The 23,666-nt window shown below is 37.8% G+C and overlaps 1 protein-coding gene across 1 annotated transcript in view; it reads right to left on the reverse strand.

The window, feature by feature from the left end:
* Positions 1-23,666, reverse strand: part of LOC128653797 (ABC-type organic anion transporter ABCA8) — a 669,484-nt gene that overhangs the window by 193,910 nt on the left and 451,908 nt on the right. The window contains exon 25 of the mRNA XM_053707306.1: positions 21,335-21,448. Coding sequence (XP_053563281.1) covers positions 21,335-21,448 — 114 coding nt within the window. The remainder of the gene's footprint in view (positions 1-21,334; positions 21,449-23,666) is intronic.

Consider the following 23,666-nt stretch of genomic DNA (forward strand, 5'->3'; position numbering starts at 1 on the left):
CTACCTTCTCCAGCTTGCTCCTGTTTGTGTAAAAGGTCTTTTCATATGCAATAGAAGGGGGAGTGTCTTATTTCCCACTTGCAGTGGGCTTTCCAACTACCTTTTCAACAGAGCTAAACTGAAAGCTTCTAAGTACGTTTTTAAACCATTTTATACTGGATTTTTATATCAGTATCTGTGCATCTTATTCTTTATAGTAGTGTCTATTACATGCAGTTATATGAAAATGAATGTATACTGTCCCTTTAAGGCAAGAAGAGTAGTCAAGCAAGCAGAGTTCAGTATCAGTATAGCAATCCAGTAGTTCGGGGGTTAAGGCAAGCAGAGTAGTCAAACAAGCCGAGTTCAGTATCAGAATCGCAATCCAGTAGTTCAGGGGTTAAGGCAAGCAGAGTAGTCAAACAAGCAGAGTTCATTATCAGTATAGCAATCCAGTTCAGAGGTTAAGGCAAGCAGAGTAGTCAAACAGGCAGAGTTCACCAACAGAGTATCAATATAGCAATCCAGTAAACAGAAATACAGCACCCAGGAGAACACAAAGTAACACCTATACTTGGGCACAGGTGAGAGAGACTGAGGCACTTACATAGGGAAGACGGGAGGTGATGATATCATCACCGTGCTGCAGTTACACTGCTGCATCCCTAGCAACAGGAGGACTGCCTGCATCACAGCGGAATGGAGGAGCAGCAACATGACAACTAATACCTCTCCCAATGCAACCAAGTAATCAACTGGCCTTAATGGCTGTGCTGCTGCATTGCATACCAAATTTGAAATCATTATCCCAAGTCCCTTTCTTCTTTAGTTAGTCAGTAATGTACCATTGAGACTATAATTGGCTTTGGGTTTTTGGACACTATATGCATAATTTTGCTCTTGGTAATATTACATTTCAGATCCCATTTTTTTTACCAGTCTTCTAGTTTTTTAATATCACTGTTCATTTGATCAACCCCTCCTGGAACATCAACTCTGTTACAAATTTTAGTATTATCAACAAACAAGCAAACCTTCCCCTTAAGCCCACGTCCAATATCACTTATGAACATGTTAAACAAATCAGGCCCAAGAAATGACCCTTGGGGTCCATTAATTGAAACTCTCTGCCTTCTATTCATAAGCCAGCAGTCTACCCACTTATCAATCGTAGCATCTTCTCCAAGGCAATACATTTGAATATGTGAATATGTTTGTTGCATAGGACAGTGTCAAATGATTTGCTAATGTCTAGATATGCAACATATATGGCTCCTCCCTGGTCTATTAATTTAGATACATGGTCAAATAAATCAATTAGGTTAGTCTGACATATTCTTCCAGAAGTGAAGTCATGCTGTCCTTTGTCTTCTAATTTGTTTGAAGGTAAGACACAAGCCTTTACTTTAAAAGTGTTTCTATTAATTTCCCTGCAATTGAGGTCAAACTGACTGCCTATAGTTAGCAGAATCTTTCCTACTACGCTTTTTATGAAAAAGGACTACATTGGAAATTTCCCAGTCTTTTGGAATAAGTAACAAGTAATCATTTAAACAGTTTGCAATTTTTTTTATCTCCTTCCACTACTCTATCAACATTATTGAGTCTTTCTATCCCTCCTTTAGTTTTCCTCTTTTCACTGATATATCTAAAGACGGTTTTGTCACCGTTGTTTACAGATTGTGCTATTTTCTCTTCTGCATCAGCTTTAGCCTTTCTGATTAACTACTTTGTAATCTTTTGATAGGTTTTCCATTCTTCTTTATCCTCTTCTGAGCCAGTGAGTATGGATTTTTTATAGACATTTTTGTCTTAACTGCATGTGCTACTTCTCTTTTACTTTTACAAACAAGCCTAATACACACGTAGATTATTAGTGGGTGCGAAACTAAAGCCAAAAAAGTTGCGTTATTTCACTCTCCATAGCGCTGCCATTACGAGTTATTGAAAAGCCTCCTTGTGCTGTGCATTATGGTGCGTTAAGCTCCATACCGCACAAAATCCAAGGGCTGAGTTTACGTGCTCGTGCACACTTTCCCCCATAGACATCAATGGGAAGAAAGTGTTAGAAAAAAAACTAACACCTAAAGTGCGGAATGAAAAATCTCCGTAACGCAACCCCATTGATGTCTATGGGGAAAAAAAATTACGTTTAAACCTAGCACCCTAACATAAACCCCAAGTCTAAACACCCCTAATCCGCCTCCCCCGACATAGTTGACACTAATAAAAGCTATAAACCCCTAATCCGCCGCTCCCCGACATCGCCGCCACTAAATAAAATGATTAACCCCTAAACCGCCTCTCCCTGACATTGCTGCCACTAAATAAAATTATTAATCCCTAAACCGCTGCTTCCCGACATCGCCGCTACTAAATGAACCTATTTACCCCTAAACCTCTGGCCCCCCACATCGCTGCCATTAAATAAACCTATTAACCCCTAAACCGCCAGTCCCCCCCACATCGCCAAACACTAAATTAAACTATTAACCCCTAAACCTAACACACCCCCTAACTTTAAATTAAAATTACAATATAACTATCTTAAAATAAATAAAAACTTACCTATGAAATAAAAAATCCTAATTTTAAACTTTAAATTAACCTATCGTAACTATTCTAATAGTATAAAAAAACTACCAATTAAAAAATCTAAATTACAAATTTAAAAAACCTAACACTACGAAAAAAAATAAAAAAATCTAAAATTACAAAAAATAATAAACACTAAATTCCGAAAAATAAAAAACACTAAGGGGGATATTTATCAAAGCGTCAATCTCGGTGCATTCGCCGGCGTCAATGCGCTCGCCAGACATCGCTGCCGCGGATCTGCATACGATGCCCTTATTTATTAAAAAAAATGTCAAAAACACCCGCGTCAAGTACGGCGCGATGAGCATCAAACTGTTGTTAACTAACAGTCATCGATGTTGCGGTTATTCTGTTTTTTCCCAACTTCATTTATACCATTTCAGTACTGTCCATGAACAAGTACTGAAATGGTATTTCTCTAAAGCTAATCTATTATTTTTCATCTGATAATGTCCAAGAAATAGTTAGATTTATACCCCAACAAACATCATCTCATAGAAAGTTATTTTTATATTTATTTGTTATACAAAAAAATCTGTTATATGATACTTTCACATAATTTAATGTGTATTTGTATTTCTAGAAGTCATGATATGCTTTTATCTCATTTTTTTTTTATAAATGATTATTATTGCCAGAATTTGTACGTTTGTGTATATATATATATATATATATATATACAGGGAGTGCAGAATTATTAGGCAAGTTGTATTTTTGAGGATTAATTTTATTATTGAACAACAACCATGTTCTCAATGAACCCAAAAAACTCATTAATATCAAAGCTGAATATTTTTGGAAGTAGTTTTTAGTTTGTTTTTAGTTTTAGCTATTTTAGGGGGATATCTGTGTGTGCAGGTGACTATTACTGTGCATAATTATTAGGCAACTTAACAAAAAACAAATATATACCCATTTCAATTATTTAGTTTTACCAGTGAAACCAATATAACATCTCAACATTCACAAATATACATTTCTGACATTCAAAAACAAAACAAAAACAAATCAGTGACCAATATAGCCACCTTTCTTTGCAAGGACACTCAAAAGCCTGCCATCCATGGATTCTGTCAGTGTTTTGATCTGTTCACCATCAACATTGCGTGCAGCAGCAACCACAGCTTCCCAGACACTGTTCAGAGAGGTGTACAGTTTTCCCTCCTTGTAAATCTCACATTTGATGATGGACCACAGGTTCTAAATGGGGTTCAGATCAGGTGAACAAGGAGGCCATGTCATTAGATTTTCTTCTTTTATACCCTTTCTTGCCAGCCACGCTGTGGAGTACTTGGACACGTGTGATAGAGCATTGTCCTGCATGAAAATCATGTTTTTCTTGAAGGATGCAGACTTCTTCCTGTACCACTGTTTGAAGAAGGTGTCTTCCAGAAACTGGCAGTAGGACTGGGAGTTGAGCTTGACTCTATCCTCAACCCGAAAAGGCCCCACAAGCTCATCTTTGATGATACCAGCCCAAACCAGTACTCCACCTCCACCTTGCTGGCGTCTGAGTCGGACTGAAGCTCTCTGCCCTTTACCAATCCAGCCACGGGCCCATCCATCTGGCCCATCAAGACTCACTCTCATTTCATCAGTCCATAAAACCTTAGAAAAATCAGTCTTGAGATATTTCTTGGCCCAGTCTTGACGTTTCAGCTTGTGTGTCTTGTTCAGTGGTGGTCGTCTTTCAGCCTTTCTTACCTTGGCCATGTCTCTGAGTATTGCACACCTTGTGCTTTTGGGCACTCCAGTGATGTTGCAGCTCTGAAATATGGCCAAACTGGTGGCAAGTGGCATCTTGGCAGCTGCACGCTTGACTTTTCTCAGTTCATGGGCAGTTATTTTGCGCCTTGGTTTTTCCACACGCTTCTTGCGACCCTGTTGACTATTTTGAATGAAACACTTGATTGTTCGATGATCACGCTTCAGAAGCTTTGCAATTTTAAGAGTGCTGCATCCCTCTGCAAGATATCTCACTATTTTTTACTTTTCTGAGCCTGTCAAGTCCTTCTTTTGACCCATTTTGCCAAAGGAAAGGAAGTTGCCTAATAATTATGCACACCTGATATAGGGTGTTGATGTCATTAGACCACACCCCTTCTCATTACAGAGATGCACATCACCTAATATGCTTAATTGGTAGTAGGCTTTCGAGCCTATACAGCTTGGAGTAAGTCAACATGCATAAAGAGGATGATGTGGTCAAAATACTAATTTGCCTAATAATTCTGCACTCCCTGTATATATATATATATATATATGTACTGTATATATATATATATATATATATATATATATATATATATATATATATGTGTGTGTGTGTGTGTGTGTTATGTCAGAAATATTTTGCAAACATATTTACATGTCCCTAAATTCCTTTTTGTGTTTTAAACAACGTTGTCTTTCATATCTCTGTGTTTATTTATACCACTATATGTATATAGTATAAATTTATTTTATTCTGAGCAGGAATAATTGTGAATATAACATGTGATCAGGGTATCATATGTATTTATTTGCTATCAATGGATATTTTAAGAGCTGGGCCAGTTTTCTCTCTGTACGCTGTATCTGATTCATGATAGTTTAATGTTAGGTGGGCTATCCCTTTGAGCTATCAGATTTAGATTATAATTAGTCAAACATCATTCGAATTTTAAAATCATTGTCTAAAATATTACACTGTGTGTACTAATGTCAGCATCAATGTTTCTCTTTAATACTAATTTCACATATACATACTTTCAAAGTATAATACACAATGTACCAAATGGCACTTACAAGTTTACTTTTATTGCCTAATTGGCAACCTGAGTGCTCTTTTGCACTGCCTTCCAGTCTGTCTGGTTAAAGTGTTTGCACATTCAGCTAATTGAGCTGTAGAAATCCTTTCTACAGAACTGTGTTGGCGATCTTTTTCCACTCCAGCTTCCTGAAGTAACCAGGATTTGTCTCGCTGGGGGGACCAGTGTGCCCCAGCTCGCCTCTCACGCACCACTGGTGGTGCCTGCAAACACGTGAGTTGCCCTTTGTTTTTGTTTCTTGCATCATTTCACTTGTCCTAACATACACACCCTATGAAGCGCCTCCATTTCTCCTTTCTCATATATCTCTAGTATCGTTTGGGACTCGGGATCCCTACCATTGGAGAGCTGAATCGCTGGGTCATTTATCTACTCTGAAGCCTGTATATCCAATGGGTTTTGGTTTGTGGATCACCATCTGATTAAAGGAACATTACATTGCACATTTCATTCATATAAGGACATATTTTATGGTATTCCCTGATCATACACTTGTGGATTCTCTTTAACTATGCCCAATTGTGTTTTTATTTTTACACTTGCAAATGTTGTAGTGATTAATTATGCACTACATTATTGCTATTATTTTTATTTTTGATATTTTATTTGTTATTGATTTTGTCAAATTTTATCAAATCTATGGCCTAGACTTAGAGTTCGGCGGTAGCCGTGAAAACCAGCGTTAGAGGCTCCTAACGCTGGTTTTGGCCGCCCGCTGGTATTTGGAGTCAGTGATTAAAGGGTCTAACGCTCACTTTTCAGCCACGACTTTTCCATACCGCAGATCCCCTTACGTCAATTGCGTATCCTATCTTTTCAATGGGATCTTTCTAACGCCGGTATTTAGAGTCGTTTCTGAAGTGAGCGTTAGAGCTCTAACGACAAAACTCCAGCCGCCGGAAAATAGCAGGAGTTAAGAGCTTTCTGGGCTAACGCCGGTTCATAAAGCTCTTAACTACTGTGCTCTAAAGTACACTAACACCCATAAACTACCTATGTACCCCTAAACCGAGCTCCCCCCACATCGCCGCCACTCGATTAAAATTTTTTAACCCCTAATCTGCCGACCGCCACCTACGTTATACTTATGTACCCCTAATCTGCTGCCCCTAACCCCGCCGACCCCTGTATTACATTTATTAACCCCTAACCTGCCCCCCACAACGTCGCTGACACCTGCCTACACTTATTAACCCCTAATCTGCCGAGCGGACCTGAGCGCTACTATAATAAAGTTATTAACCCCTAATCCGCCTCACTAACCCTATCATAAATAGTATTAACCCCTAATCTGCCCTCCCTAACATCGCCGACACCTAACTTCAATTATTAACCCCTAATCTGACGACCGGAGCTCACCGCTACTATAATAAATGGATTAACCCCTACTTACAATAATTAACCCCTAATCTTCCGACCGCAAAGCGCCGCCACCTACGTTATCCTTATGTACCCCTAATCTGCTGCCCCTAACACCGCCGACCCCTAGATTATATTTATTAACCCCTAATCTGCCCCCCACAACGTCGCTGACACCTGCCTACACTTATTAACCCCTAATCTGCCGAGCGGACCTGAGCGCTACTATAATAAAGTTATTAACCCCTAATCCGCCTCACTAACCCTATCATAAATAGTATTAACCCCTAATCTGCCCTCCCTAACATCGCCGACACCTAACTTCAATTATTAACCCCTAATCTGACGACCGGAGCTCACCGCTACTATAATAAATGGATTAACCCCTACTTACAATAATTAACCCCTAATCTTCCGACCGCAAAGCGCCGCCACCTACGTTATCCTTATCCTGTTCCGATCAGCCAATAGAATGCGAGCTCAATCTGATAGGCTGATTGGATCAGCCAATCGGATTGAACTTGATTCTGATTGGCTGATTCCATCAGCCAATCAGAAAATTCCTACCTTAATTCCGATTGGCTGATAGAATCCTATCAGCCAATCGGAATTCGAGGGACGCCATCTTGGATGACGTCCCTTAAAGGAACAGTCATTCGTCGTTCAGTCGTCGGGCCGGATGGATGTTCCGCGCTGGAGGTCTTCAGGATCCTGCCGCTTCGCTCCGGATGGAAGACCATAGAAGATGCTGCCTGGATGAAGACTTCAATCGGATGGAAGATCCTCTTCTGCCCCGCTTGGATGAAGACTTTGACCGGATCATGGACCTCTTCAGCCCCCCGCTTGGGCTTGGATCAGGACATCGGAGGAGCTCTTCAGGACGGATCGGTGAACCTGGATGGTGAAGACAAGGTAGGAAGATCTTCAGGGGCTTAGTGTTAGGTTTATTTAAGGGGGGTTTGGGTTAGATTACGGGTATGTGGGTGGTGGGTTGTAATGTTGGGGGGGGGGGGTATTGTATGTTTTTTTTTACAGGCAAAAGAGCTGAAATTCTTGGGGCATGCCCCGCAAAGGGCCCTGTTCAGGGCTGGTAAGGTAAAAGAGCTTTTAACTTTTTTAATTTAGAATAGGGTAGGGAATTTTGTATTTTGGGGGGCTTTGTTATTTTATTAGGGGGCTTAGAGTAGGTGTAATTAGTTTAAAATTGTTGTAATATTTTTCTTATGTTTGTAAATATTTTTTTATTTTTTGTAACTTAGTTCTTTTTTATTTTTTGTACTTTAGCTAGTTTATTTAATTGTATTTATTTGTAGGAATTGTGTTTAATTAATTTATTGATAGTGTAGTGTTAGGTTAATTGTAGGTAATTGTAGGTAGTTTATTTAATTAATTTATTGATAGGGTAGTGTTAGGTTTAATTATATCTTAGGTTAGGATTTATTTTACAGGTAAATTTGTTATTATTTTAACTAGGTAACTATTAAATAGCTATTGTACCTGGTTAAAATAATTACCAAGTTGCCTGTAAAATAAATATTAATCCTAAAATAGCTACAATATAATTATAATTTATATTGTAGCTATATTAGGATGTATTTTACAGGTAAGTATTTAGCTTTAAATAGGAATAATTTATTTAATAAGAGTTAATTTATTTCGTTAGATTTAAATTATATTTAATTTAGGGGGGTGTTAGTGTTAGGGTTAGACTTAGCTTTAGGGGTTAATCCATTTATTATAGTAGCGGTGAGCTCCGGTCGTCAGATTAGGGGTTAATAATTGAAGTTAGGTTTCGGCGATGTTAGGGAGGGCAGATTAGGGGTTAATACTATTTATGATAGGGTTAGTGAGGCGGATTAGGGGTTAATAACTTTATTATAGTAGCGCTCAGGTCCGCTCAGCAGATTAGGGGTTAATAAGTGTAGGCAGGTGTCGGAGACGTTGTGGGGGGCAGATTAGGGGTTAATAAATATAATCTAGGGGTTGGCGGTGTTAGGGGCAGCAGATTAGGGGTACATAGGGATAACGTAGGTTGCGGCGGTTTACGGAGCGGCAGATTAGGGGTTAAAAAAAATATGCAGGGGTCAGCGATAGCAGGGGCGGCAGATTAGGGGTTAATACGTGTAAGGGTAGGGGTGTTTAGACTCGGGGTACATGTTAGGGTGTTAGGTGCAGACGTAGGAAGTGTTTTCCCATAGGAAACAATGGGGCTGCGTTAGGAGCTGAACGCAGCTTTTTTGCAGGTGTTAGGTTTTTTTTCAGCTCAAACAGCCCCATTGTTTTCTATGGGAGAATCGTGCACGGGCACGTTTTTGAGGCTGGCCGCGTCCGTAAGCAACTCTGGTATCGAGAGTTGCATTTGCGGTAAAAATGTTCTACACTCCTTTTTTGGAGCCTAACGCAGCATTTGTTTGAACTCTCGATACCAGAGTTAAATTTATGGTGCGGCCAGAAAAAAGCCCGCGGAGCATTAACAGCCCTTCTACCGCCAAACTCCAAATCTAGGCCTTAATTACCTAGATTGGATATTATTGTTACAGTTACATCATATTCACTACCTGTTGCACCTTTTATTGTTGCATCTTACATTGTAACACTTTATATTAACACCTCTTGTAGTGTTATATAATCGTTTTTTCACACCATTTTAGCCACATATATTCACATATGCGCATATATTTTTAGGTATGTACATGTGCATATTTATTTAGATATCCAATGGAACATGAACATATCCAGCCGTGAGTGCAGTTAAAAGTTCATACTTTATTTGTTCTTTAGAAGCAATAACACTCTACAAACAGATTATCAAAATAGGCGAAAGATCAGGTCTTACGCATTTCAGCCCGCAAGAGCCGTACTCATAGACCACTGATCAGTCGCTGTAACAGCTCAAATGTATACCTTAGTGATTAGGTCAATTAAAATCACATATGCCTAATTTAAATACCGTTTTAACCCTTTGTTATCTACTGCTGTACTCTATATATGTATTATTTACTGTGAAAACGGGTTAAAGAGTGTATGTGCCATTTCTCTGGCTAATTGGAGTCTGTACTAAATGTGCTACCTTATTTTCTAGGGCTATTCCTGTGTATGTATATATATATATATATATATATATATATATATATATATATATATATTTTTTTTTTTTTTTTTTTTTTTTCCAAATAGCCTGGGAATTATGGAATTTTATTCTCTCTACCCCTGTAGGGGTAAATTATTTATTAGACCATATCTTTAATCAACTATCAGTAAATTAAATTTGTGAGACTTTTCTAAATTGATGACAAATTAGTAGTCACAAGCTATATTGTCTTAATAATGTTAAAATGTATAACTTATCATTTTAGTTTACAAGAAAACTATTAGTAGTATTTATTTAGATATACTAGGTTCCTTGTGTTTGTCTCACATACTGGTATCACTGAATATTGGTGGGTGCCCCCTAGTTTGTTACAGTGCGCCGTTGGTACTCCATCTGGTGCACTTACATACAATCATTTTCATTCCACTGTGTGTGTGTGTGTGTATATATATATATATATATATATATATGTGTGTGTGTGTGTGTGTTATGTCAGAAATTATTATTATTATTATTATCGGTTATTTGTAGAGCGCCAACAGATTCCGCAGCGCTAATCTTTTGCAACAATATTTACATGTCCCTAAATTCCTTTTTTTTCTAAACAATGTTGTCTTTCATAGCTCTGTATTTATTTATACCACTATATGTATATAGTGTAAATTTATTTTTATACTGAGCAGGAATACTGGCGAATATAACATGTAATCAGGGTATCGTATGTATTTATTTGCAATCAATGGATATTTTAAGAGCTGGGCCAGTTTTCCCTCTGTACCTGTGTAACCCCTCCTGATTGCAATCTAGTTTTAAAAACCACCCCTACACAGGTGTTACAAAATGGTCTGGCATATAAAATGACATTTCTTACTTAAAAAGAAATTCAAGAGAAGGAAGAAATACATTGAAAATAGCAAGATAGTAAAGAGGTGATTTTAATTTCTGCTGTATCTGATTCATGACAGTTTAATGTTAGGTGGGCTATCCCTTTGAGCTATCAGTTTAAGATTATAATTAGTCAAACATCATTCGGGTTTTAAAATCATTGTCTAAAATATTACACTGTGTGTCCTAATTTCAGCATCAATGTTTATCTTTAATACTAATTTCACATATACATACTTTCAAAGTATAATACACAATGTAACAAATGGCACTTACAAGTTCTGATGAGTGATCAATGACACAAGTATGGAGCAATTTGATTTGTTAGTGATAATTTAAAATGTATATTTGAATCAGATTAGCTGATGTCATAAATCATGTGATTATGCATATTCCAATCAAAAGTGGTTGAAAAATTCACTAGTGTGTGCGTTGTTCAGGAGTTTGTGTCATAATTGGTGCAAAAACTGTTGCGTCAAATTTGGTGCAAAGTGGAGAGTGGGACTTGTATTATATGCCTTAAACATGATGCAAATAAATAGATGTATCAAAAAAATAAAAAGAAAGTTAGCTATATTATTTTGTGTATTTATTTCATTTGTATCCCTATATCTTTTAGTGCACCAAATGTGGAGCAATAATATTGTTTGATTTAGAAAGAGAATACAATTTTAATAAAGTTTCTAATTTACTTTTATTATGTAATATGCTTCATTCTCTTGCAGCATCGAACATAAGCTTTCTGTGTTTTCAAACTCCCATTGATTTCTATGGCATCTGCGGCCTCAAGGGTGGCGGTTTGAAAACTAGGTATGCTGCGTCGGAATAGACACGAGTGTACCTGTTAAATGTTTGATAAATTGGGAAAAGGGTCAAATAAAGTTTAATGTGAATTTGAAGCATCTGTAATGACGCAAGCATCGATCTTTGGATTGAGATCATGGGAGCGTATATTTTGTCACACATTTTAACATTTAACAATCTTAATGCTTTGTAAACTACAGCGGATCAATCTTGCTTCAAACACGACGCGGGATTCCAGCGTATTATAAGTAAATAAAATAAAAACAATTACACCTAATCTAATAGCCCTATAAAAATAAAAAAGGCCCCCCAAAATAAAAACACCCCCTAACCTACAATAAACTACCAATATCCCTTAAAAAGGGCCTTTTGTAGGGCATTGCCCTAAGTTAAACAGCTCTTTTACCTGTAAAAACATACAAAGTCCCCCCAACAGTAAAACCCACCAACCAACCCCCCAAAATTAAAAAAACCTAACTTTAAAAAATCCTAAACTACCCATTGCACAAGCATTGCACAAGCAACAAACGACTGGGTCACAGCATCTCCTAAATGGCAAGTCTTATGACATGTTCCTGGTATGCACTGGTTAGTACCTACCAAAAGTGGTGCAAGAAAGGACAACCAGTGAACTGGCGTCAGGTTCATGGATGACCAAGGCTCAATGATGCATGTGGGGAATGAAGGCTAGCATGTCTGGTTCGATCACACAGAAGAGCTACTGTAGCAGATATTGCTAAAACAATTAATCCTGGCCATGATAGAAAGGTGTCAGAACACACAGTGCATCACAGTTTGCTTTGTATGGGTCTGCGTAGCTGCAGACCGGTCAGAGTGCCAATGATGAAGCCTGTCCACCAACAAAAGTGCCTTCAATGGGGAAATGAGCATCAGAAATGGATCATGGAGCAATGGAAGAAGGTTGCCAGGTCTGACGAATTACAATTTCTTTTAGATCAGGTGGATGGCCAGGTGTGTGTGCGTCATTTACCTGGGGAAGAAATAGCAGCAGGATGCACTATGGAAGCTGGCAGTGTTATGCTTTGGGCATTGCTCCGCTGGGAATCCTTAGGTCCTGGCATTCATGTGGATGTTACTTTGATACGTATCACATACCTAGAGATTGTTGCACACAACGTACATCCCTTCATGGCATTCCCTGATGGTAGGGGCTTTTTTTAAGCAGGATAATGCACCCTGCCACACTGCAGAAATTGTTCAGGAATAATTTGAGGAAAATGACAAAGAGTTGAAGGTGTTGAATTGGCCTCAAAATTCCCCAGATCTCACAGAGCATTTGTGGAATGTGCTGGAACAACAAATCGACCCATGGAGTCACCACCTCGGAACTTGCAGGACTTAAAGGATATGCTGCTAATGGCTTGGAGACAGATACCACAGAACACGTTCAGAAGTATTGTGTAGTCCAAACCTCTGCCCGTGTTCACTGGCATTGCCAGTGCTATATCCCTATGGCACAATCTAAAAACAAAATCCATTAATTAGTGTATACACCTGTTGGGTTGTAACCCTTAAAGGCAAAGATAAATCAGTATATTAACACTTTGCTTTCTCAGAGAATGAAGTATATATTTAAAGGGCCACTGTAAGTAAATATTTTCTATGCCTGTTACTAACTAACTACCCCAAATACGCTTTTTATCAATAGCATTTCATTAACATATCTCTACCGTATATCAGAAATCTTGCCTGCAAATTTAATTGTTTTCCAAACCCTCTCCGTGGGTATCCTTTGCTCTGTACCAATCCGTTTACAATACCTAGGTTTCAAAATGGCGCTTTAAACACAAAGTTATTGGTTTAAGTATTTTGAACACACAGTGCTGAACATAGTGGGCAGGATAACGTGACATCATCGGCAAATAAAAGATATAACTTTTAGAACGTTATGAAACTTCGTTTTGGAGAAAATATAGGTCAGTAGGTTTTAATTAATGTTTATTAACTTTAATATGTTAGTTGTTTAGCTTAAAAATTATAACAGAAAGTAATCCTTTAACTTAAATGTAAATATAACCATATGCAAATTTCAAATTTTAAATATTCAGTTAATGAACAACACAAAAACAAAACAAAAAAAAAACTAAAATAACAAAAAAAGAGAGGTTTAAGCTCTCTGTTAACTATGCAAACATAAATCATTTTTTTTCCAGTTAATTTTACTGCAATAGATAAGTATCCTACTTGTTTTCGGAACAGATCTATAATTTGTTATTCAATAAAACAAATTAACATCCATAATGAAATAAAGTCCAAAAGGATGTTTAGTTTGACGTTTGAATATCGAAAAAACTCCCTCTGGTCAGATAACCTTTCCCTATCACCTCCTCTTATATGTCTGGGAACATGGTCTATTCCTTGGATCTGCAGAAGGGAGTCATCTGAATTTATGTTCCTACTGAAAGTGTTTGGCTATTGGTGAGGTGCTGTCTGGGTTTCCTATATCTCTTAAATGTTGGAGTACTCTGTCACGTAGGGCACATTTAGTGCGCCCTACATATTGCTTATTGCACCCCTGGCATGTCAATAGATAAATGACGTGAGTAGTATTACACGTTATGTTAAAGCGTATGTTGTATTCTTGTCCCATATAGGTAGAGACAAACTTGTCACCTTTTGATATGAGTGCAAGTTTTGCACAGTCTTCCATTACATTTGTTACAACCTATTCTCCTAGGGAGCCAAGTATTGGTTTTGGTTTGGGGTAGCATTGAAGGAGACAAGATGTTTCTCAATGTTTTTGCCTTATGTGCAGAAAAATTGCAACTTTTGGCAATAATTTTGTTCAATTTCAAATCACTTATCGGTAGGCAATTACGTATAATGCCACATATCTTAGTATAGTCCTGATTGTAATTGGTAATGAAAGTGGGTCTGTCATTTCTCCTTTGTGTGTGTTGTTATTGTTATTATTATGGATTAGATCATCCCTTTCTAATGTATCTACTCTAGATTTCGCCTCATCTAGAAGGTCGGTATGGTATCCACAAGCCTCGAACCTCTGATATGTGTCTTTCACATGTAATTGATATTTCATGTGAACAATTAGTCCTAATAAATTGGCCATAAGGTATTGACTTAATGGTGTGTTTTGGGTGACAAGATGTGGAGTGCAAAATAGTGTTACCTAAACAAAACAAGGAGAAAGGACTGCACAACCAATATGGACTGGGTACACATCCCATGTCACACAGGCTCAGCTTTGGTTGCTAACACACACATAAAGCTACCTTATTATCAGTGTCACAGGCAGTTAACCCCGGGCCTGCCTGGGTGCAAATCCATAGGGTGAATTACAAATAAACAGACACTACAACACACACATTAAAAAAGCCCTGCACTCACTCACAAGATTTTGGCTAGGATTAAAATCAAAACTGGAAGAGTTAGTTACTGCATTTGGGACAAGCTCAAGTACCACGTCAAGATCTCTTCCAAGTACTTGAGTCCCTAATACAGCCACACATTAGATTAGATCATCCCTTTCCAATGTATCTACTCTAGATTTCGCCTCATCTAGAAGGACGTATGGTATCCACGAGCCTCGAACCTCTGATATGTGTGTTTCGCATGTAATTGATATTTCATGTGAACAATTGTGTTAAGTCCTAATAAATTGGTCATAAGGTATTGACTTAATGCTGTGTTTTAGGTGACAAGATGTGGAGTGCAAAATAGTGTTACCTGCTGTGCTTTTTCTGAAAAATTCACAAATTGATTACATTATTCACGGACGTATTGTCCTTAAAGATTCCCTCTTCCTTTGACGATACCAACTGTTGCTTGTTCCTTCTGCCTCTTCCCCTACCCCCTCTACGTATTTTCTTTTTGTTTCATTTTTGTGCTTGGTTTGGATGAGTCCATCACATTTTTTGACTGTGTAGTGGTGGGGGGAGTTGGTACATCTAATGCAAAGATAGTTTCCCTAACTATAGGGTGATTACTAGAGTGTTGTGATGTCTCCAGATCTAAGTTGTCATAGTCATACTAAATTAGACATTTTTTGGCTGTTTAGGCCCTGGTTTACTCTTAATATTTCTAAGTGTATTTTTTTGCCCTTAAATGTTGTTATATAATCATAATTATGAGTCCCATTTGTAAACCTTATTCATTTCATAGTCCAATTTATCTCTTTAAAATGTTCTGCTGTTTAAAAAGCCATAGTTTCTTTTTAAAAGATCTCATATTTTCCTGGAACTGCTTGTCATAATCCTTAAATTCCTGCTGATTTTGATGTTGATGTTTCTTAATTGTATCTGTAACTCCTGCATATGTTGTATTAGCTGTAATCTTTGTTACAAGAGCTTTAGAACATGCCTTAGGACTTCATTCCATTTAGTGATGAAATATTCGCAAGTAACCTGGAATGAGGAAAATTTTGAGATTCGTAGACCTCTTGGAATTCTGGAGTGTTGTTGATACAGTTGAAAGGTTTTTATATCCAATTCTAGTCTTATATCCCTCTTCCTGAGGTTATCCATTTGGGCAAATAAATCATCCAAAATGGTTTCCACATCCTATAATAGATCCTCCATATCAGAGGATCTATTACAGGATCTATTAGAGAATCTATTAGAGGATGTGGAGGATTTATTAGAGGATATATTAGGATATATAGATTAGGATATATTAGAGGATCTATTAGATCCTCCATATCAGAGGAATCTTGGTCTAATACAATGTCTTATATTTATAAGCTCTATGGAATGGAGATCAATATAGTCCTTATATAAAGGGATTAACAGGGTATATCACACAATCCGATGAAACAGAGAACCTTTAGATACAATGTCATAAATTCGATAACATTGATTAGTGTAGAAGTGTAAGTATCATTTTGTATCTTTACAAGTCCCACAGCATACCTTAACAAATAAGGGAGTTCATAACATTAAATTGGTTCATGCCTTACTTGTACAGCATCTGTAAAACTTAGCCTTTAGTGCCATGCTTCTTCCCCTCTGTGCAGCATACAAACAACCACACGAGATACCCGTCCACCTACTGTGATATCATCATTGTCAGACATCACTCATGAGCCACCATCACAGCACGTCTAGAACTGGGCATACTGCGCTGGTCTCTGACAGGAGAAACAGATGACGGAATATACCAAGAAAGCAAAAGTAAGAAAAACTGTGTTGTTCAAAGAAACGAATATAGCCAATCAGTCAGTCAATCAGTCTTCAGTTCCACACAAGCCATTAAATGTCCTAGTGGACCATACACATAAAGTTCCAATTGCAGCACTGTGGCTGAGGGTTTAAAAAAAGCTGCTTACCATCAACATCAGAGATCCAGGGAAGAAACGATACAGTAGCGCTAATTACATACTCTTGTAGGTCCACTTTATTCTTCAGCGAGAACACTATATTAGATGACTGCTGGATTGAAGTAGTTGGTCAGTGTGCAGGGATATTCAACCTCTGTGGTCTAGGTCAGGATAATTGTAGATACACTCTGAAATCCCGCATCTCCAGACCAAAAAACTAAATTGCTTATAAAAATCTTCATTCAAAAATACATTTAAAACTGAGAAATCTTAAAAACAATAGGATCCAAGGTACAGGCATATACCAGGGTTAGAGCACTGTGCCAAACATGTTTCGGCCAAAATAGAAATAGAAAAGTGTCCTATATTACTTGTTTTCGGAACAGATCTATTATTTGTTATTCAATAAAACATATAAACATACATAATGGAATTAAGTCCAAAAGGATGTTTAGTTTAAAGTTTGAATATCCAAAAAACCTCCCTCTGGTCCAATAACCTTTCCCTATCACCTCCTCTTATATGTCTAAGAACATGGTCTATTCCTAGGGCCTGTAGAAAGGAGTCATCTGAATTATGTTCCTGTCGAACGTGTCTGGCTATGGGTGATGTGCTGGAACAACAAATGGCACCAACTCAGAACTTGCAGAACTTAAAGGATCTCCTGCTAATGTCTTGGAGACAGATACCACAGGAGACATTCAGAAGTCTTGTGGAGTCAATTCCACAAATCAGAGCTGTTTTGGCAGCACAAGGGGGAACTACATGATATTAGGCAAGTATTTTTAATGTTGTGATATGCAGGATACATAAACTGATTCAATACATAATTTGTATACTGGGTAGAGATGTCCCAATTAACAGTTGTTGATTTGACCAGATAAACAGTTCACAATAGTGGTTAAACTTCTGACCTGCTTATTCCTATAGTATATGTTGAAACCTTCCGTCTGTGTAACACAGCCTTCTCCCAGGGCAACAAAGGAAACTCGAGCAGCTTGTCAGTGGTGCAGTCACCGTATCCTGTACTCTTGGTCGTCCTCGGTAGCACAGCTCCTACGGCCACCATATGAACAGCTCACCCAGGAACTGTGCGTGAGGTTTGAGCGCAGCATCAGGAAATTCCCCCTCTTTAGAATTTGTGATGATTGAGGGAAACTGCTATCAGTCAAAGTCTTGAATGGCTGATGCTGTGCAGTGGATCCAGGCCACCAATATAACAAACCAAAGGAAGACAGCAATCAGGTCCGGTGCAAACTTGAATATTTTATTTGTGATTGATTGTACACAGAAAATTAAGAGATTCCCATCCAGTGCAACAGAACACCTCTTACCGTTTCGTGTGAGAGATCACACTTCGTCAGAGAGGTGCGGTTGTTCAGGTGTGTTGAAAGTTGATAGTGTTAAAAATTAATCAATTTAACTCTTTGTTAAACAAACAGTGTTACAAGTCTACGTGAAGAAGCCTGTTAAGTTTAAAAGCCACAAAAAATGCAATATTATATATTATATCAACTTTGAACAATAACAAAATAAAACATTTCAAAATATCTTGTAGAAAAAATAACTAAATATATAAATATAATATTGTTGATAAAGAAAACATAATAAAATAGAAAATACAAAAAATGAGAAATAAACATGTATGTACTATTAAAATTAAATAAATGAAACAAATATTGAAAACCAAATGTAATATATATGCAAAGTCAGTTTCCTGCATATATATAAGTAATATATCTATACAAATTAAATGAAATAAGAAAAAAATAATAAAACATAAAACTTTAAAAAAAAATATTATTCTGGAACTATCTGTCACCTAGATTACAAGTTTTGCCCTATAGAGGGTGTGAAACGAACGCAACAAAGGTTGCACTATATCACCCTCCATAGCGCTGCCATTACAAGTTTTTTAAAAGCCGCCTTGTGTGTGTGATATGGTGGCGATGAGCTCCATACCGCACAAAATCCAAGTGCTGCTTTGACGTGCTCGGGCACGCTTTCCCCATAGACATCAATGGGGAGAGAGTGTTAGAAAAAAACAAATGAAGCGCAGAATGAAAAGCTCCGTAACGCAACCCCATTGATGTCTATGGGGAAAAAAAGTTATGTTTAAACCTAACACCCTAACATAAACCCCAAGTCTAAACACCCCTAATCTGCTGCCCCCAACATCGCCGACACCTACATATACTTATTAACCCCTAATCTGCCGCTCCCGATATCGCCGCCACTATAATAAAGTTATTAACCCCATTCCCCCGCCCACACTATAATAAAGATATTAACCCCTATTCCGACGCTCCCCAACATCACCGCCACTAAATAAAGTTATTAACACCTAGGCCGAAACGTACGTCTGGGGTTTTGCCGCTTCTCTCGTTCAGAGAGGAATTTCCTGGTATTTCGGTGCTGGACTGTACTGTTAAGTCAGGATCAGACTGATATGCTACAGGAAAGTTCTTCTCTGTAAAAGGCACATGTTGAGCAAAAAGAGGCTGCTTCTAAGGTGGTAACTAGCCATAGAACAAGCTATTATGCTATTGTTCGTTCCCAGGTTGAGCGCTTCCCTTCTTTTATTTCTGCAAATTATGACTCTTAGGGAAGTCTCCCTAAGTGTGATGCGGGAATCCAGACGTAGACCCATTGTTCAGTGTGCCTAGAGGGATATGGCTGCACCTCACTGACGAGGCCCACACTAGGCCGAAATGTACGTCTGGGGTTTTGCTGTTTCTCTCGTTCAGAGAGGAATTGCCTAGTATTTCGGTGCTGGACTGTACTGGTAAGTCAGGATCAGACTGATATGCTACAGGAAAGTTCTTCTCTGTGAAAGGCACATATTGAGCAAAAAGAGGCTGCTTCTAGGGTGGTAACTAGCCATAGAACAAGCTATTATGCTATTGTTCATTCCCAGGTTGAGCACTTCTCTCATTTTATTTATACACAGATATTAACAGATAAATATATATGTACTGTATATAAGCATATACATATATATATTTACAGGTAACAAACAGTTCCCATAGACCTCAATGTAAACTTTTTAGTGTAATTTTTTTTCTAACACCCACCAACTTTAGCCCCCAAAAACTACCTAGTGCAGGTTTTTATTTTTTTTTAAAAGTGCTACAATAATAAAGATCTGATTTCTGCTTGATTGTCTGAGCACTAATTGCTACCCTGAGCTCAAGGTAACAATAACCAGCCACTTGTAATGGCTGGTTATTTATTGTGCGCCCAGAAACAGGCGAATTTGCCCAATTGTTTGTGAGCGATAAATGTGGATTGGTGCTTTGATAAATTGAGCCAATAACTACAGATATTTTGCCCATAACTACAGATATTTTGCCTCAGTAAATCTTGATTCAGGTCGAGAATAGTAAAACATGCATTGTAATACATACCTACAAACTTCATGTGCACAAGTAGATTACAATGACAAAATTCACAAGAAATAAAATCCTATCTAACTAAATACAGGTATACCCCGCTCATACAGCGGGTTAGGGACCGGAGCCCCGCTGTAAAGTGAAAACCACCTTAAAGTGAAACAAGGCGGTTTTAGCTTTCTTTTCACTTGCCAGTGTGTTTAAAAACTTGAAAACATGTTTGAACTAACATAAATCAGGGGTGCAATCGTGCTACGTTTAGTTTAACACTAGCACAGCACAGTATTCAATAAATACTGTACCTGTAAAATAGTGACAATTACTGTAGTAAAATTTGCCAGACTATAACACTGAGACACAGATTGCCCTGTAAATCAGTAAGCCAAGTAAACTAAGCATAACAAAATGGTGCCAGTCACTTTTCTCGCAATGTCACAATGATTACAGCACTTTTTCAAAAATCCTTGGAGGTTGAACTTTAGCTCCACAAAGCGCTGTATTAGTGAAGCGCTGTAAAGTGAAGCGCTGTAAAGTGAGGTATAGCTGTACTATGCAAAACCCTGTTTTACATACCCATGCTCATCAATATAACTATTCATTTATACTCTTAAACTCAAATCATCTTAATATCCACTTAAAGCTAAAATTGCCCTTTTAAGTTAAAGCTAAAATTGCCCTTTTAATAAAATGCAAACAAAATATAATTTTAAAGGTCTAGCAACCCTAAAATGTATTTTGTGATTCAGAGAGGGCATACAGTTTCCATTTTACTTCTATTATCAAAGATAAAAGACCATTTAATAATTGTATGCTCTATCTCCTGGTTTCTAAACAGCTGGCCCGGGCCCATGATGACTCTCAGGTGGGTATGGACCGTATGACCTGACATACCTGTGGTAGTTTAGTGGATGGACAGATCAGGACAAGAAGGAGACCAGACTGGACCTGGATACCACAAGTGAGTTAGTGATAGCAGCTCACTGACACCAACAAATATATATGTTTTCTTCCCCCACTAACACTATTGCATTTATATATATATTTATACATACACACGTTTTTTTCATGTCCATTTAAGTCGGGAAACTTGGATCATGCAGTAAGTATTTTACTGGTTACTTACAACTACCAAGAAAAGTGACAATCCATCGTTATGGCTTTTTCCTCTTCCAAAAATGAAGGCGATTACATAGATGTATAGGACCAGCGCTGCACCATAACCAAAAATACAGAAAATCTGAAAGAAAATAATTTATAGTGAGAAAAAAAAAATATTTCGTTTTTATTGGGTTATTTTATTTAAAATATTAGCTTTTAGCCACATTCACCAACAGATAACACTGTAGAATTTATTTACCTCAGAAACATATACAGTCTATGGGGCATATTTATCAAGCTCTGTATGGAGCTTGATTCCCCTTGTTTAAAGACCGCTGCTCTATAACTTGTCCGCTGTCTCTGAGGCCATGGATAGAAATCAACCCGATCAAATACAAGAACTGCTGGTGCAATGATAAACACCGGCAGCGTATGGCGGCATTTATCGATGTGCGGCAGACATGATACGCTACTTTGTATCATGTCCGCTCGCACATTGATAAATATACCCCTATACAGCAATGGTTTCCAAGTTTATTTGTTTTTTATGGAGGCTAGTCACTACTGGCAGATGTCAAAATACATTATACTAACAAGTGTGCTAAACATAATGGTTCAGATTAATCACTGATGGAACAGACAAAGTTCACATGTAGGTAACCTATCCACCTGAGATTGCAAATTGTGAGGTTCATAAGTTCCCTGTGTTTACCATTGCACAAGTGGTCACCAGCAGAAAACCCTCCTTCTACTATGACTTCCATCTCCTTCCAATTCTAACGTTTAGCAAAGAGAGAGGCTTAAAATGAATACCAAACCATAAACAGTGTGTTTTCATGTACTGTCACAAAGTACATGAACCAAATTATTTAACTGTAAGTACAAAAATCATGTTTCTCTTCTGTTACTTTTTTTTTAATTTTTAAAAGCTTTATTGAAAAACAAAATGTAATCATACAACATGAGGATAAACAACATAGTGTACAATAGGATCAATGTATAGTGTCTACGATATACACAGCACGTGCCCAATCTTGACTGAAACTACACCAATGTACAAAAAATGAGGCTTGGATGTGAGGATGAAGGTAGTCCTTGTGAAACTATCTCAAACAGGAGGTAATAAAGGCTACATCTCTAAGTGTCCAGATGAAAGAACAATCCTGTGTTTCAGTGCAATGGACCACAAAGTTAAGAATGGAAGGCACTGGTCTGTAAACTGATAATTCCCAAACCAAAACTCTGACCAGCTCTGTATCTTCACAGTTATGGGAATATAAAATTTGACCCTGAGTTTGAGAGAAACCGCTTAAGAAAAAGAGAGTAAAGATACACAGGAAAGAGAAGCTAGACAGGGGGGGGGGGGGTAAGGACAAAGAAGGGGTATGGTAGAGGAAAGATGGAGAGAAGAGAGACCTTTAAGTCGCAATCCCAGCTGGACCCAGATTGGAGAGAGGCAGGAGGCATCCCAAAATATTTTTTTATAGTGTGTTTCTATTAGGGATGCACCGATACCGATACTAGTATCGGTATCGGTACCGATACCAAGTATTTGCATGAGTACTTGTACTCGTGCAAATGCACCGATACTTAAACCGATACCTCTACTTCCTACCCATATGGTATCTTGTGGCGTCTTTTAAAACTGCATGTTCCCATTTCATTTTAAACTGGAGTGGAGACTAAACTAAAAATTGTTTACTACTGTTCTGCCAATACAAATTGCTGTTATTTGTATTATTGTAGGAGAGATCACTGTACCTCGTTCAGACAAACCCCTGAAGTACTGTGCAGTTAATAAACAGATTTCCAGCTCTGGCTAAAATGGCCCAAAAATATCTTTCTGCCCCATGCAGTAGTGTGGAAAGTGAAAGACTGTTCAACTTAGAGTCGAACCTCCATACAAATGTCAGATTGATGTTATATAATAGCCCTACAACCCAATTGTATCACCCCTTTAAATTTAATATTTTATTGTAATATTTTGTATTTATAAACATGTTTAGTGAACTTTTTTATTATTTCATAATATATTTTGAATTACAGCCCTTTATAATTATAAAGAAGGAATCTTAAATAATTAGTCTGTATTGTGCTTGGTAAACTGTCACATGACATTAAAAAAAAGTATCGGTAATTGGTATCGGCGAGTATTTGAAAACAAGTATCGGTACTTGTACTCAGTCATAAAAAAATGGTATCGGTGCAACCCTAGTTTCTATGTTACCCCAGAAAGGTGTAAGGTGGCCACAACTCCACCTAATATGGGTCATGGTACCAATTTCACCACACCCCCTCCAACAAGAGGCATTAGCATTGTGGTAGATTTGCTTAATCCTGCTCGGGGTAAGGTACCA

This window comes from Bombina bombina, chromosome 1 (genome assembly GCF_027579735.1).
Source record: "Bombina bombina isolate aBomBom1 chromosome 1, aBomBom1.pri, whole genome shotgun sequence".
Taxonomy (NCBI): Eukaryota; Metazoa; Chordata; class Amphibia; order Anura; family Bombinatoridae; genus Bombina; species Bombina bombina.